We start from the raw sequence: 14,126 nt of genomic DNA, 5'->3' as shown, positions 1-14,126 counted from the left end.
CGTCTATATCACAGCTCTTTTGGTACACGGACTTTCAATGCATATTTGTTGAATTGCATCACATTTTTAGAAATATTCCCCTTGGGGAATGAAAAAAGTACTACTGGAGATGGAAGACCAGAAAAACAGCTATGAGCAGAAGGCCAAGGAGTCACTGCAGAAAGTGCTAGAGGAGAAAATGAGTGTGGAGCAGCAACTGGAGAGCACACAGGTGGGGATGAAGTGGTCCTTGGGCTGAGGAGCTCAGGGGTAGCTCTGGGAAGCTGCACAACTCCCTGCAACTTCTCATCTAACACCTCTAGGATTTGTCATTTTAATATAGATGATGGGGTACACTATGCTTTTGCAACCCTTCCTCAGTGGGGGAGGCTTCCACTGGAACCTCCTCTCTGATCTTCCTCAGAGGTCCCTAGCCCTGGCAGAGCAGAACTGTGAAGAGTGGAGAGGCCAGTATGAAGCCCTGAAGGAGGCCTGGAAGACCCTAGGGATCCAGCACAGCGAGCTGGAGAATCAATTCCACATCCTTCAGTCCAAACTGCAGGTACCAGGGGAGGCAGGCTAGGGAGAGAAAAACTGCAGAAAGCTCTGAGATTTCAGTTCCTCACTCAACTACCCACTTCGTATCAGGCTCACTGTTTTAACTCGAAACATAAATTTGAGTTTAGTAAAGATGCCTGACCTACTCACACAAATGATATTCACTGAAATGACACTATCTCAATGCAAAACGCAGCCCAATCCTCTGTATTTCTCATCAACTTACTAATGTCATACTCTAATTTACTATATGAACACTCTCAGTAGTTAATGTATTTAATATTATTTAATATTTCAGAATTGCACAGAACTAGTTGTACACAGGAAATGTCACTAATTTGCTAGTGGGGTACTAACACAGCTTGCCAAAGTATTTTTAAGAGATCACAGTGGACTCTTGGTATGAGTAATACTAGGTTCCAGGATTTCCAATCTGTTAGCTTGGTAACTTCCTAATCCTTGGTTTTCTCATCTTTAAAATAAAGGCAATTGTACTTATACCATGAGATTGATGCATGGATGAAATAGAGTAATTCATGCAAAGGACTTGGCATAATGCCTGGCACATATAAGCATTCAGTATATATTAGGCATTGCTTTGTGGAGATTTCACTTACATGATTTGGAACTTTGAGAGTCTACCCTCAAAGTTGATCTTTACAATTTTCCTGAATCAGGAATAGCATAAAGAGAGGTATGTGAAGAGTTCTCAAAGGAGAACCTCACTGACCACTAAGCATGGCATGAACATCTCAACCATTGTCCTCTTCTTCCCACCATCCTGTAAGGCAATTCTTAGGCAGGTGTTTGGGGACATGGCCCTATTCCCCCATCCCCAACTGATAATGATACAAAAACGAGAAAGTGAAAACATCTAGAAGTTATACTTGGGATGTCTTTTTTTGTGTGTGAAAATACCATACAGAGGGGTTACAATTACATGAACAAGGTAAACTTGATGTCTTAATCTGGAAATTTATCAAGGTGTCCAGACATGTCCCTTGTGAATGAATATTAAAAACTGAGTATAGTGTTATAAATGTTGGAGGATAGCAAAAAGAAGGGGGAAAAATCTCATGCTTTCATTTCCCTAACCTTCTTTCTCTAAAATACAACCATTTTCTGTAACTTTCCTGTTCCATGGACCTGCTGCCTACCTCTATGTTGCACTAACCTGCTGCTGTGCTGCCCCTCCTCCTTCCAGGGAGCTGACAGCAGAGATGCACAGCTGAACCAGACCCTGCGACTTCTGGAGATTGAGCACCAGGAACTACAGGCCAAGATCGAATGCCTACAAGGGGACGGAGACTTGTGCAACTACAATACCCAGGACCTGCAAGGTACCCTCCTCTTCAAAGGCCTCAGGAGCAGAAGGAACCATAGCAAGTGAGCTCAGAGAAAGAGGCTGAGTAGAAAGAAAAATAAAAGCTTCAGCTTTCATTTGTTTGCTTGGCCTTATGATTTCATTTTTCCTTGAGGGAAATGCAAAGCTATTTTAATCAGCCAAGACAAAAATTAATTTTGCTGCACCAGAGGATCTTGTATGAGCTCTCTTCTCTAGCCCATCCCTCTGGCTAAACCACAGCTGCTCCCATATTAGTCATGTGTCAAGGCCACATTCCTAATTTGAAAAGGAAAGGTCAGTGGAGACACTGACACAGGCAGAATGAATGCCTGTGTCGGCTGAGAAAAAGGACCAGAGAATAAATACAACCCTTAGTTCAAACCCTGTGGTGGTGCAGACCCCTAGTTGATGATAAGGTACTAGGTACTATCTCCCTCTTCAGAAATGGGACAAGCAAATTTCACTTGACTATATCGAAGACCCCAGACCAGACAGCACCTATGACTGATTTCCACCCTCAGATGTGGAGTTCATTAAGATGGCTTCTAGTTTGGTTTGCATGGTTTCTTTTTCAGATCAACTGAAGAGATCAGAGGAAGAAAAACATGCCCTGATGACCAAAGTACAACAATTGCAGTGTAAGTTTCATTTCCAGAACCTCAAACTGGCACAAGTGGCTTTTGATGTTTATGGGGTTCCAGGCCCTCAAAGGGCATTCAGAAGAGGGAATAGAGACCTAATCTCTGGCGTATTATACCCTGGCTTCTGTGCATTTTTAGACTCATTTCTTTAAAGTGGGGTCATTTTCATAGCTTTTCACAAGTTATATCTTAGCCTGTTTTGTTTCCTTTCTATTTTTAACCTTACATGCTAATAACAACCACTTGAATTTCTATCTGAACTGCACATGTTAAAAAATATTAGCAAGATGGGCACTGGTGGCTCTCACCTATAATCATAACTACTCAGGAGGCTGAGGTCTGAGGATTGAAGACCAAAGCCAGGCTGGGCAGAAAAGTCCCCATGAGACTCTTCTTTCCAATTAACCACTCAAAAACAAGAAGTGATACTGTGACTCAAGTGGTAGAGCACCAGTCTTGAGCACAAAGAGGCTCAGGGACAGTACCCAGGCCCTGAGTTCAAGCCCCACAACCAACAACAACAACTATATCTATCTATCTATCTATCTCTCTATCTATCTCTCTATCTATCTACATATATGTGTGGAATATAGATATATATATCTATATGCATAATATGTATATAGATATATATATTGAAGGATAGCAAAAAGAAGAAAAATCCCATTATTCCATTTCTCTATCATTCTCTAAAACTCAATCATTTTCTGGATACATTATGATATATATATATATATATATATGTATATATATGTGTGTGTGTGTATATATATATATATATATATATATATATATATATATATATATGGTTGTTGGTAGTGATGGTAGTGGTTGTGGGGCTTGAACTCAGGGCCCTAGGCACTAAGCCTCTTTGTGTTCAAGGCTAGTGTATACTACTTGAGCCATTAGGGCTGGCTGTTGGCAACTACTATCTATAATTCTAGCTACTCAAAAGGCTGAGATCTGAGGATCATGGTTTAAAAGTTAGCCCAAGCAGAAAAGTCTATGCGATCCTTATCTCCAATTAACCACCAAAAAGCTAGAAGCATGTCTCTGGTTCAAGTGGTAGAGCACTAGTCTAGAGCAAAAAAAGCTCAGAGACAGTACTCACGCTCTGAGATTAAGCTTCAGGCCCAGCAAGGAAAAAAAATAATTTTTAAGCCATCTATACTGAAGATGTACTGGTCCTTTCATAGCTAGATATCATAGTATATACCTTTATTCCCAGATACCAGGAGGCTGAGGCAGGAGAATCTCAAGTCCAAATCAAGGTGTCAGGAAGGTTGGTTCCCTCTGAAAGCTTTGAGGGAAGGACATATTCCAGGCCTCTGAAAGATGACAATCTTCTCCCTATGTCTCTTTACATCATCTTTCCCAGATTATATGTATTCAAATTCCCCTTCCTATAAGGACCCCCATTATCTGGATTTGAGCCCACTCTCATGACTTGATTTAATGAAAGCATACTCTTATTTCCTAGGAAGATCACATTCTGAGGTGTTAGGGGTTAAGACTTCAACATAGTAAATTTAAGAGACAAAACTCAGGGGCTGGGAAGGTGGCTCAGTGGTACAGCGCTTGCCTTGCATGCCTCAGGCCCTGGGTTCAATTCCTCAGCACCACATAAGCAAAAAGAAAAAAGCCAGAAGTGGCGCTGTGGCTCAAGTGGTAGAGCGCTAGCCTTGAGCTGAAGAGCTGAGGGACAGCGCCCAGGCCCAGAGTTCAGGCCCCACGACTGGACCAAAAAAAAAAAAAAGAGACAAAACTCAATTGTTAACAGGTGGGAACATCTTTAAAAATAACAGTTCTATGCAAAGATCTGACATGAGACTCTTGGAAATAAATCTGTTCACACAGACAAATTCCTGTGTTTTCCAACAGGTCTGCTTCAGAATCAATCCTTACATCCTCAAGAACAGGAGAAACTAGTAAAGAAAGGTCAGCAAATTTACTATCATGAATTCTAAGATAATAGCTCTTTCCTTGGCCTGCCGAGAGGCAGGGGGATTGACTACCTAGGATCTAGGAGTCCTATCCAGTTCTGGAGTCTTGTTATGACAGGGATGTAGAGGACTCTTAAGGAAGGATCTGATCATTGGCCCTGAGAACACTTTAACTAGTTACTCTTCCGTTCTGAGATACATAAACTGTGAAAAAGTACTTTCTACTTTCTCTGAAAAAAAAAACTATGTTTATGTTAAGCAATTCAATAAATTAATTTTGAACTCAGGGTTTCATGTCAGTTTTTACACACTCAACTGTAAAAATCACAATCGATTTCCCAGCCCTAAACTATAAGGTATTCAAGTGTCATCTTAGTTTAACTCTCTGTTAAGTCTGTTGCCCACACTTTCTGAAAAGAATTCTACACCCGTTTGGAAGGGGCTCCTCACTTACCATAACACGTTTTCTCCTCACCATCACTGGGGATAAGTTACTATGTCCACATAGTATGGATAATAAAATGAAAATTTCTAGTCATATGTGTGGGGTTAAAACAATAAGGATAAAGCAAACAATAATCCATAACTTCTGACATCTTGTCTAGTGTTCTTTTCGCAGAGACTAAAACTATCTTTAACCATGTCACATCAATTCTAAGATTTGAATGCCATCTTCATTCAGAAATTTGAAATAAGGGTACAAGGAAAACTGAGTAGTATAGACACATGTAGCAAATTTACTTGACAAACTAGAGACTGTATGGCGTACAACCAAAGAAAATCAGTAAGTATTCACCAATATCAGCAACACCGGATATAAGAAGAAAAATAAGATGTCAACCTTGCCCTTGAGAAGATCTAATTCCCATTATCTGTTTAAGTGAGCAGGGAAGGTCCCATAGGGGTTTTTCAAGTCAGGGAATTTTTTTCTGCTCAGTTTAGCCAAGGACAGGCCCTCCCAAATTCCTCCCTATCCTGACTTCTGGAAATTTGCACTCGGTAATGAGGCCCTTCCATGCAGGTGTGGGACTTACTATCACTGAGAATCTGGCTGCTTTTTTAGATCAGGCTTTACCAGAGTGGAATTCAAAGCCCTCATACAACGAAGTGAAGCCTGAGGGCACAGGGAAGGAGAAAGACTGTGATCTTAGAGACCAGCTGCAAAAGAAGAATTTGCAGCTCCAGGCCCAGGAAAAGGAGGTAAGACCATGTTCTAGGACTGTGAGTAGCTCTGGGAAAACTGATGGGAGCCAGCCAGAGGGCAGGGACTTCAAAGTTTAAATTGTGATTCAATGACCAAAGGTATATTTATTTTCCCTAAAAAATGTCTTTGGCTTTTGATTAACTTGTCAATTTTTCTCACTTCCATATTTACATCAACCCCTATTCAAGGTCTTATTAAGTAGTTTCCTTAGAAAGTCAACTTAAACTCAAGCACATCTGATAAACACATTAACTTCTCAAACTCTGTCCCAATTTGGGTAAGCTTTATATAATGTCCTAAGCTTTATATAGTCTTTTAAATAGCAAAACAGTCTTTTAAATAGCAAAAACTTTCCTATGTACATACTCACATACATCGCATACATATTCCTGGAAGTACTAATAAGCAACTAGGTCTAAGGAAAGAAATTTGTACTAAAATCACTTCTAGGTCTTCCATGCTATAAGAAACTTCATTTTTTGAGGGGAGGGGGTGGAGGGTAAACCCACAAAACACTTGCACACAAAGAACCTATATACAGGTATAAAATGTAATATATGTAATATAATCAGTCATTCAACTGAACACATTCCATACCAAAAATAGGTGAGATAGCAGAAAGACAGCCTGAAATCTCTGATAAGCTGAGAAGTATTAGTTCATTCAGAAGTGAAAGAAGTACCTTACTCAGGGCAGTCTCTCCTTCCTGGGTCTATCAGAGACTGAACTGATGGTAATGACCTTGTTGATATTCTCCCTAGTGCAGAGAACTGCATTCAGAGTTAGACCACCTCAGTGATGAGTACATCTCCTGCCTGCGTAAGCTGCAGCACTGTCGAGAAGAGCTGAACCACAGCCAGCAGCCGCCTCCCAGAGTAAGAAGGTCCATCCTGCATGGCCCTAGACAATGGTGGAATAGGACCCTCTTTTAGCCGAATCTTAAAAGTTATCAGCCCACAAGAACATCTGGTAATCCTGGCCTACTCCACTTGGGTTTATACTATGCCAACTGGATAGCAAGCAGGAAAGAAACACTGGCTCATGTGCCCAAGCCCAATTTTCATGAAAGGATAAACTTATTACAAGTCCAACATCCCTAAAATATGATGAATCCAAAACTTTTTATGCACTGACATGATGCTTAGAAAGTTTCAGACTGGGAGAGGGACACGCATGGTTCAAGTGGTAAAACACTGTGTTGGCATGTCCTTGCCAATCCCTGCGGCCCTAGGTCCAAACCCTGATTCTGAAAATAAATGAAGAAATGAGTGCATGAACAAAGGAACAAAATTTTGGATGTTGTAGCATTTGGGATTTGGGAGTTTTTATTGGGTGTGCCCAACTGGTAAAGGTTACAAAATGTGGGAAAAAAATCCTAAATCTGAAGTATTCTTTGCTCCAGCAATTCTGTTAAGGGATATTGAATGTATAGTAACTCAAGTAAAAAAGGGTATTCTTTTAGGCTTCAATGACGGCAAGGACAGAGGGTGAAGAGCAAAAATACTGAGGCACATGAGCAGAGAATACAATTTTGCTGAGTTATCTTCACTCTTGATTATTCATATTAGTATTCAAGTGTCTAGCCCCTATATATAAATCCATGTGACATGGATCACTAATGAAGTGATTTTTTTTTTATCAAAGAGGAAGTGGCACAGGCACTGAAGTAAAAAGCTTTTTTCCTCCACCAATCCAAGGGTTTGTTGTTGTTGTTGTTTTAAACTGGGCTACAGGGCTGGGAAGGTAGCTCAGTGGTAGAGCGCTTGACTTGCATGCATGAGGCCCTGGGTTCGATTCCCCAGCACCACATAAGCAAAAAGAAAAAAAGCCGGAAGTGACACTGTGGCTCAAGTGGTAGAGCGCTAGCCTTGAGCTGAAGAGCTGAGGGACAGCGCCCAGGCCCAGAGTTCAGGCCCCACGACCGGACCCAAAAATAAAAATAAAAATAAACTGGGCTACAACAGGGTTATTTTTGCACTATTTTCTCCAACTAACTCATAGCTGCCTTCTCCTGTCTTCTCCCTCCAGAGGCAATGTGACCGATGGCTCCCAGTGTTGATAGTGCTGATTGCTACAGTGCTAGCAGTATTCCTGGCCAACAAAAACAATCTGATGATCTGAATAGCTTGCAACTACTGCCTGGGGTAAAAATCTGAAGGAAGAAACTCAGAAGGGTAACTTCACAGCTTGGGTTTTCTCTCCAAATGAAGTGGTATTTCTGACTTTTTAAAAAATTTGTGCCAGTCCTGAGACTTGAACTCAGGACTTAGGCACTGTCTATGAGCTTTTTTGCTCAGAGCTAGTGCTCTACCTCTTGAGCCACAGCTCTACTTCTGGCTTTTTGGTGGTTAATTGGAGATAAGAATCTTACAGATTTGCCTGCCCAGGCTGACTTTGAACTACAATCCTCAGTTCTCAGCATCCTGAGTAGCTAGCCTTACAGGAGACACTCAGCTATTTTTTTAATCTACTATAAATAAATGTCACCTTACCAAATTGTCTTGGAACTTTTGGTTTATTCCTGAACAATGTATTACAAATATGACAGGTATCCAGGTCTACTCTCCTTAATCCAATTCAGTTGGAAATACATATAGACAAAAACACCCATAATCCTTCTCTATTCTAAGACACTATCCACATGACTGCTATACAAGAGTAGGTCATCCACAACCCTTCCTTCCCCATAAGTTCTTTCCTTCTACCTCTTATCCAATGAAAAGTAAATAGACACTGCTAAGACACCCTAGTAATCACAAACATGTACTACCAATACTACCATCACCACCACCACCCATTCCTGTACGTGACCAATTCATCCCAGCATTCTTCTCCTGTTCTCAAAACACTTAAAACTAGCACTTTTTAGGATTCCTGTCTGATACTGACAAATCAGAGGTGATTGTTTACTAAATACCTTCTACATAGGAGGAGAATTAAAGTCACAGGGCCACAGCTGGCAGTGTGATTATCTCAGATGAGATTCTAAGATCGGCAAAGTCATTCTGAGTCCTAAATCGGGTTCTGAGATCCTTCTCCCAGGCATTTAGAATATTCCTCAAGGCTGGGAACAAGCACTCTGGGACACTAAAGGAATAGAGCAGGATTGAGGGTTGACCTTGAAGCCATGACATCCGGGCAGTGAATACACGTAATGGGGTCAGGGCTAAACAGTTGTCATCAGCATGGTTCATATGAAAAGTGTAAGAGACAGGGTAGCCCAAGAGGATGCCAAATACAGTACAGAGATTCCACTGTGAGGAATGGAGCCTGCTGTGGGAGACTCCTAAGGATGGGGTTCTCTGCAGCCTCTGCAGATGTGAGATGATCTCAGTCACAAGAGCCTTCACATTCTGAAGCTGGTCCAAGGAACAGATAGAAGGGTGAGGCTGAGAACTGGAAACATCCACAAAGGCTATGGTTCCACGGAGCACCTGTTCCAAATGCTGATAGGCTTGCTTAGGATCAACAATTAGGCTGTTCTCTCCAATGTCAAGAATGTGAAGTCCTGAGGTCGGGAAGCCCAGTTCTTGCAGCTTCTCCAAATAGCTCTGAAGCACCAATACTCCTGCCGAGTTGCAATCATACAGTACAGCTGGCTTCAACCCCTGGACCACAGCCAGTACCTCTGCAGCAAGGTGGAGGCAGGTAGCTCGAGGTAGACCCTTTCTCTTTCCCATGCCTAAGGTCTGCTGAGCAGTTGCCACCAGCAGCTGAGGGCTCAGTGGTGACATAGTGTTTGGAAGCAACATCCAGGATAGCCTCCTTAGCTACAGAGTTTTTTCCCCCGGGTCCAGACCCTCGAGGAAGAGCCTAGAAACAAAGTGGTAACAGGGAAAATTACTAACATACCATCAGCTTTTTTTTTTTGGCAATTATTTTCTTCTTCCCTCTGATTTAGAAGGTTCATCTAGATTAATGAAGGCGGGGTTGCAAATGCTACCTGGTTTCTCTGGCTGATTTAGTCTTAATCCCAAATTCACCTTTCTAGCCCAATAACCAGATTTCTGTTCTATGGCTTCTATTTTGTCTGTAGCAAAAGATGTTCTCTGACTAAACTTTCAGAAGTTTAGACGGAGGCAGCCCAGCCTCTGGAGTTCCAGGGCTCGGCTCGAGGTTCCAACTGTATTCTTTCCCCTGCCAGCTTCCCATTCTGCTCCCGCCAATCGCTCTAGTGGGAGCCTCATTAAACTCTCACTGGCATGGAACCAATAGTCATCTCTCCCTGAGACAGCATGAGTGACAACGGCCAGAACCGCAGGAGGATTTTATTTTAACCTCTGCCAACTCCGCTTTCCCGTGCGGGGAAAGACCTTGCAGGCCGCTGGGAAGAAGAGCTCCCTCCCAACACACATACCGCATGTCTGATTACAGACTCGTTAAGGAAGCCAAGGTCTCCCTCACAAACGCTCGGCCTGTACTTCCGCTGCAGGGTCACGGGCTCACTAACTCCTTCCGGTGTCCCGCCTGCGGCCCGGAAAGTCAACCAGTGCCCCGCGCCCCACCACCACACTGGCAATCCAGCCGGTACGAGGTCCCAAGCAGCCAGCTGGGTTCCGAGACGAACCACCAGCTCAGCTCCTCGTTGGTGAAGAAAGCCTGAGGCAAATGAACACCCAACCCAACTCGCTTCCGCCGGCCGGCCCTCTCCCATGACGCCATCGCGCCCGCACTTCCGCCCTAAAACTGGCAAGACTGCCTCACGGCGGGCCGGAAGTGCGCACCCTCTGCGTCCCGCCTCTTCCTGTGGCACAGACCTCGGTCCCGCGGGTCTGCCCAGGGGAGGGACGGAGCGGAAGCGGAGGAAGAGCCCAGACGGAAACTAGTTGCCACCTGCCGCCCTGAGTCCGGTGGCCACTTGACTCGGGGGAGGCTGGAAACATTTAATAAGGACATTTTTAAGCTGGAGGGCCGGTGGCTCACGCCTGTAATCCAACATACCCAGGAGGCCGAGATCTGAGGCCCTTGGTTCAAAACCAGCCTGGCGGGATAAATCCGGAAGACTCGCATCACCCACTAACCAGCGAAAAGCCAGAACGGGAAGTGAAGCTCGAGTGGTAGAGTGCTACGAAGCATTCCACGGCGAGAACCGAGAAAGAATGCAAGGCCCGGAGGGACTGGAATGCTTTGGCTTCTATCTGGGGAAATGATCTTTTCCTTCGAGACAGCTGACAGGTTGCAGGAAATCCTCACCTGTGGGTGGTGCTGTAAAGCTTGCTTTAAACAAATAAACACTTTCATGTGCTTACATCTTAAAGGTTGAGTTCCAGGCGGGACAAGGTCCAGGCAAGTTGGGAAGGTGTTAACATATGCTGGGTATACTTCTAGGCTCTGGAGGTATATTATTGTACAAAACCGTCAGTAATCCTACCTTCAAGGTTAGGGAGTCATTTGCAGATTTCCAATGATAAATGATTGTCAGGGTTTTAGACTAGATCATTACAAAGGAAACGTTTTATTTGACTTAGAGTTTAACATTTTTATCTACCAGAACTTTGAACCCAAACTATGAAGAGAAAGAGTTTGAGAAAATCGAGTTGGTGGGGAAATGGCCCACTAAAGAGAAAAGTGGGTACTTAATTTTAGAATGTTTCCTTCCCTTGGTTGTTTTGCTTCCCCTTGGAAATTAACAAATCCTCAATAGGGACGACTTACTTTGTTTATTTATTACAGCAACAAATATTCGGAAGTATGTGGTTATAAAACACTATTGTAAGGACAAGGCAGCAAATTCTAAAACAACTGTTACCTTCAGCAAGTTTGTAATCCAGCAAGATACAGATGCTAATATAGTTACAAAAAACACGATACTTCTGACAGAGAAAGTTTGGGGTGCTATGGGAACATATATCAGGGAATTATATGAAGAAGGGACCCCACCCAGATACAACATTGTCTCCCACTTTACCTATACTGGTTTCTTTTTAACTTTGAATTAATCTAGCATGATGGGTTGCACAGTGAAGAAAAACCAGTGCTAGTGATAATCGAACTCTCCAGTCTTAAGGGAGTAGAAGACACCTAGTGAGTGGGTGGTATAGCCACCCAAAGGAGACAGAAGACTTAGTGCCCAAGAATGGAGGATTTGTGATTATCAAAACCAGAGAAAGTGCTAGAGGTCATCAGGAAATTCTCACATGTACTTTGATAGCATTCTGAAAAAGATTTAAAATAAGAGTAGTGGGCTACCTAGTTAAAGGCACATAAAACCAGGCAGGGTGCCAGTAACTCACACTTACAGTCCTAACTACTCAGGCGGCTGAGATCTGAGGATCCCGGTTCCAAGCCAGCCCAAGCAGGAAAAGTCCATGAGACTTATCTCTAGTTAACCACCAAAAAGCTAGAGGTAGAGCTGATAAGAGAGCTAGCAAAAAAAAAAAAAAAGTTCAAGGACAATGCCCAGGCTCTGAATTTAAGCCCCAGGACTGGCACAAAAAAAAAAAAAAAAAAAAAAGGCACATATAAAACCATTCATCTGGGGCTGGGAAGGTGGCTCAGTGGTAGAGCGCTTGCCTTGCATGCATGAGGCCTTGGGTTAGATTCCTCAGCACCACATAAGCAAAAAGAAAAAAAGCTGGAAGTAGCACTGTGGCTCAAGTGGTAGAGCTCTAGCCTTGAGTTAAAGAGCTGAGTGGCAGCGCCCAGGCCCAGAGTTCAGGCCCCACGAGCAGACTAAAAAAAAAAAAAAAAACATTCATCTGGCACATTTGTAAATTTTAAATTCCAATACTAAAAGCCTGATCCTTCTTAGCACTTTAGAACACTTTTCAACATATTTTACCAGTGCTTGTAATATCTAACTGCCCTTGCCCATTTAGATAGACAGCCCTGTTATTTCACAGAAGGAATGGAATCAGCCGTAAACAACAGTTGTCCTCTCTCACTTTCACTGCATGCACAGCTGGAAAAACCAAATATCAAGAGCCAATTCCTCTCTTCACTCAAAAAAGAAAAACAGGGGCTGGGAAGGTGGCTCAGTGGTACAGCGCTTGCCTTGCATGCATGAGGCCCTGGGTTCGATTCCTCAGCACCACATAAGCAAACAGAAAAAAGCCGGAAGTGGCGCTGTGGCTCAAGTGGTAGAGTGCTAGCCTTGAGCTGAAGAGCTGAGGGACAGTGCCTAGGCCCAGAGTTCAGGCCCCATGACTGGACCAAAAAAAAAAAAAAAAAAAAGCAGATTCTACTAGATCTCATAAAGACCCTTAAATTCAAGTTTAAAATAAGTCTCACTGTCACCTTTGATCAAGCTGATCTTTTATGTTTTTAAGTAAAGCTAGCTCAACTCGCAAATATTTGAAAAGCAGGAATTGGTTTCTGTAAAACATGGTTTTCCTTACTATGACTTGCCACAAACACACATCCGTGTTCAAGAGAATTGGGGCTGCAGACAGAGGTTTAATTTTCTACTTAGGTCTTGGAGCCTAAATTATGTATAATTTCATTTTAAAGAGAAAGAGAAAGACCAAGGGCGGAGCACTCATAACTAGATGTAAGACTGGTTTGTGGCAGTTTTAGTGTCAGTGTTCTACTCCACTTTACCTACATAGTTCACACCCAAATAACTCTTCTAGCAAAGGAGATGGGCAGGTTTGTGCCAAATGAGCCTTTTCCAGAAGAGCACTACCCAACCCTTCTTCATTCTACTTTTACTTATCACACCCAATACTTTTTTACCTCTACTACAAAGATCCAAGTGACAGGAAGACTCCAAGCAGGGATAGGAATATGGCTTAGTGGTTGAGTGCCTGCCTACCATTCATGAAGCCCTGGGTTCAATTCCTTAGTACCACATAAACTGAAAAAAGAAAAAAGAAAAAAAAAACCTGGAAGTGGTACTGTGACTCAAGTGATATAACTCTAGCCTTAAGCACACAGCTCAGGGACAGAGCCCAGGGCCTGAGTTCAAGCTGTAGGACCAGCAAAAAACAAAAAACAACAAAAAAAATCCCTCCAAGCAGCTAAGCACTGGGGTACCTATGTGTAAGCACAGGCAGGAGGATCTCAGGATTGTGGAGAGCCTGAGTTACAGAGCAAGACCCTAGGTCAACAGCCCCCATCCTACCCAACCCCTCCAAAAAACTCTACAAACAAGAACTGTCCTTTTTGGTTTGTGTATTCAGAATATTCTAGATGCCCAGCTCCCTCCTAAGTGACCCTCAGAAAAGGAAACAAGAAAAAGAGATCCTGTATCCCACTGAGTCATGGGTTCATCTGTCATACACAAGGTGAACAATGACAAGGTATATACCTAACAATCCATTCTTTCACAGAATCTCTTAAGCTTTTTATGTCACCAGCTTCCCTTTAAAGGCTTGATTTATGAGTTTTTATTCCTCAGGTCAGATGACTTTCAGACTTTGGCTCCCATTTCTATTTAGATATAAAGCTTGGTTCCTAAGCAACCAGTCAGCTCCTCTCCTCTTACTTGTCCCGTCATGGAGCCAGTGTACTATACT

General features: G+C 42.9%; 2 protein-coding genes across 2 annotated transcripts in view; one reads left to right on the top strand and one right to left on the bottom strand.

Moving 5' to 3' along the window:
* Traf3ip3 (TRAF3 interacting protein 3) overlaps nt 1-7,791 on the top strand; it is a 28,886-nt gene extending 21,095 nt beyond the window's left edge. Inside the window, exons 9-16 of the mRNA XM_070041585.1 lie at nt 71-211; nt 404-541; nt 1,742-1,877; nt 2,458-2,520; nt 4,405-4,461; nt 5,530-5,666; nt 6,432-6,545; nt 7,699-7,791. Coding sequence (XP_069897686.1) covers nt 71-211; nt 404-541; nt 1,742-1,877; nt 2,458-2,520; nt 4,405-4,461; nt 5,530-5,666; nt 6,432-6,545; nt 7,699-7,791 — 879 coding nt within the window. The remainder of the gene's footprint in view (nt 1-70; nt 212-403; nt 542-1,741; nt 1,878-2,457; nt 2,521-4,404; nt 4,462-5,529; nt 5,667-6,431; nt 6,546-7,698) is intronic.
* A 368-nt stretch (nt 7,792-8,159) lies between these two features.
* CUNH1orf74 (chromosome unknown C1orf74 homolog) lies at nt 8,160-10,338 on the bottom strand. Its single transcript, XM_070041586.1, has 2 exons — nt 10,028-10,338; nt 8,160-9,483 (listed from the first exon to the last, which is right to left on the bottom strand). Exon 2 carries the CDS (start codon nt 9,420-9,422, stop codon nt 8,613-8,615), a length of 810 nt encoding a protein of 269 aa, XP_069897687.1. The 5' UTR covers nt 9,423-9,483; nt 10,028-10,338; the 3' UTR covers nt 8,160-8,612.
* Nucleotides 10,339-14,126: the final 3,788 nt, after the last annotated feature.

This window comes from Dipodomys merriami, unplaced genomic scaffold (genome assembly GCF_024711535.1).
Source record: "Dipodomys merriami isolate MVZ:Mamm:240054 unplaced genomic scaffold, mDipMer1.0.p SCAF_31, whole genome shotgun sequence".
Classification (NCBI taxonomy): Eukaryota; Metazoa; Chordata; class Mammalia; order Rodentia; family Heteromyidae; genus Dipodomys; species Dipodomys merriami.
This window is presented reverse-complemented; position numbering and strand designations above follow the sequence as displayed.

Excerpts from the sequence above, each read along its gene's own strand:
- CUNH1orf74 (XM_070041586.1), bottom strand. The coding sequence starts at position 9,422 with ATGTTGCTTCCAAACACTATGTCACCACTGAGCCCTCAGCTGCTGGTG.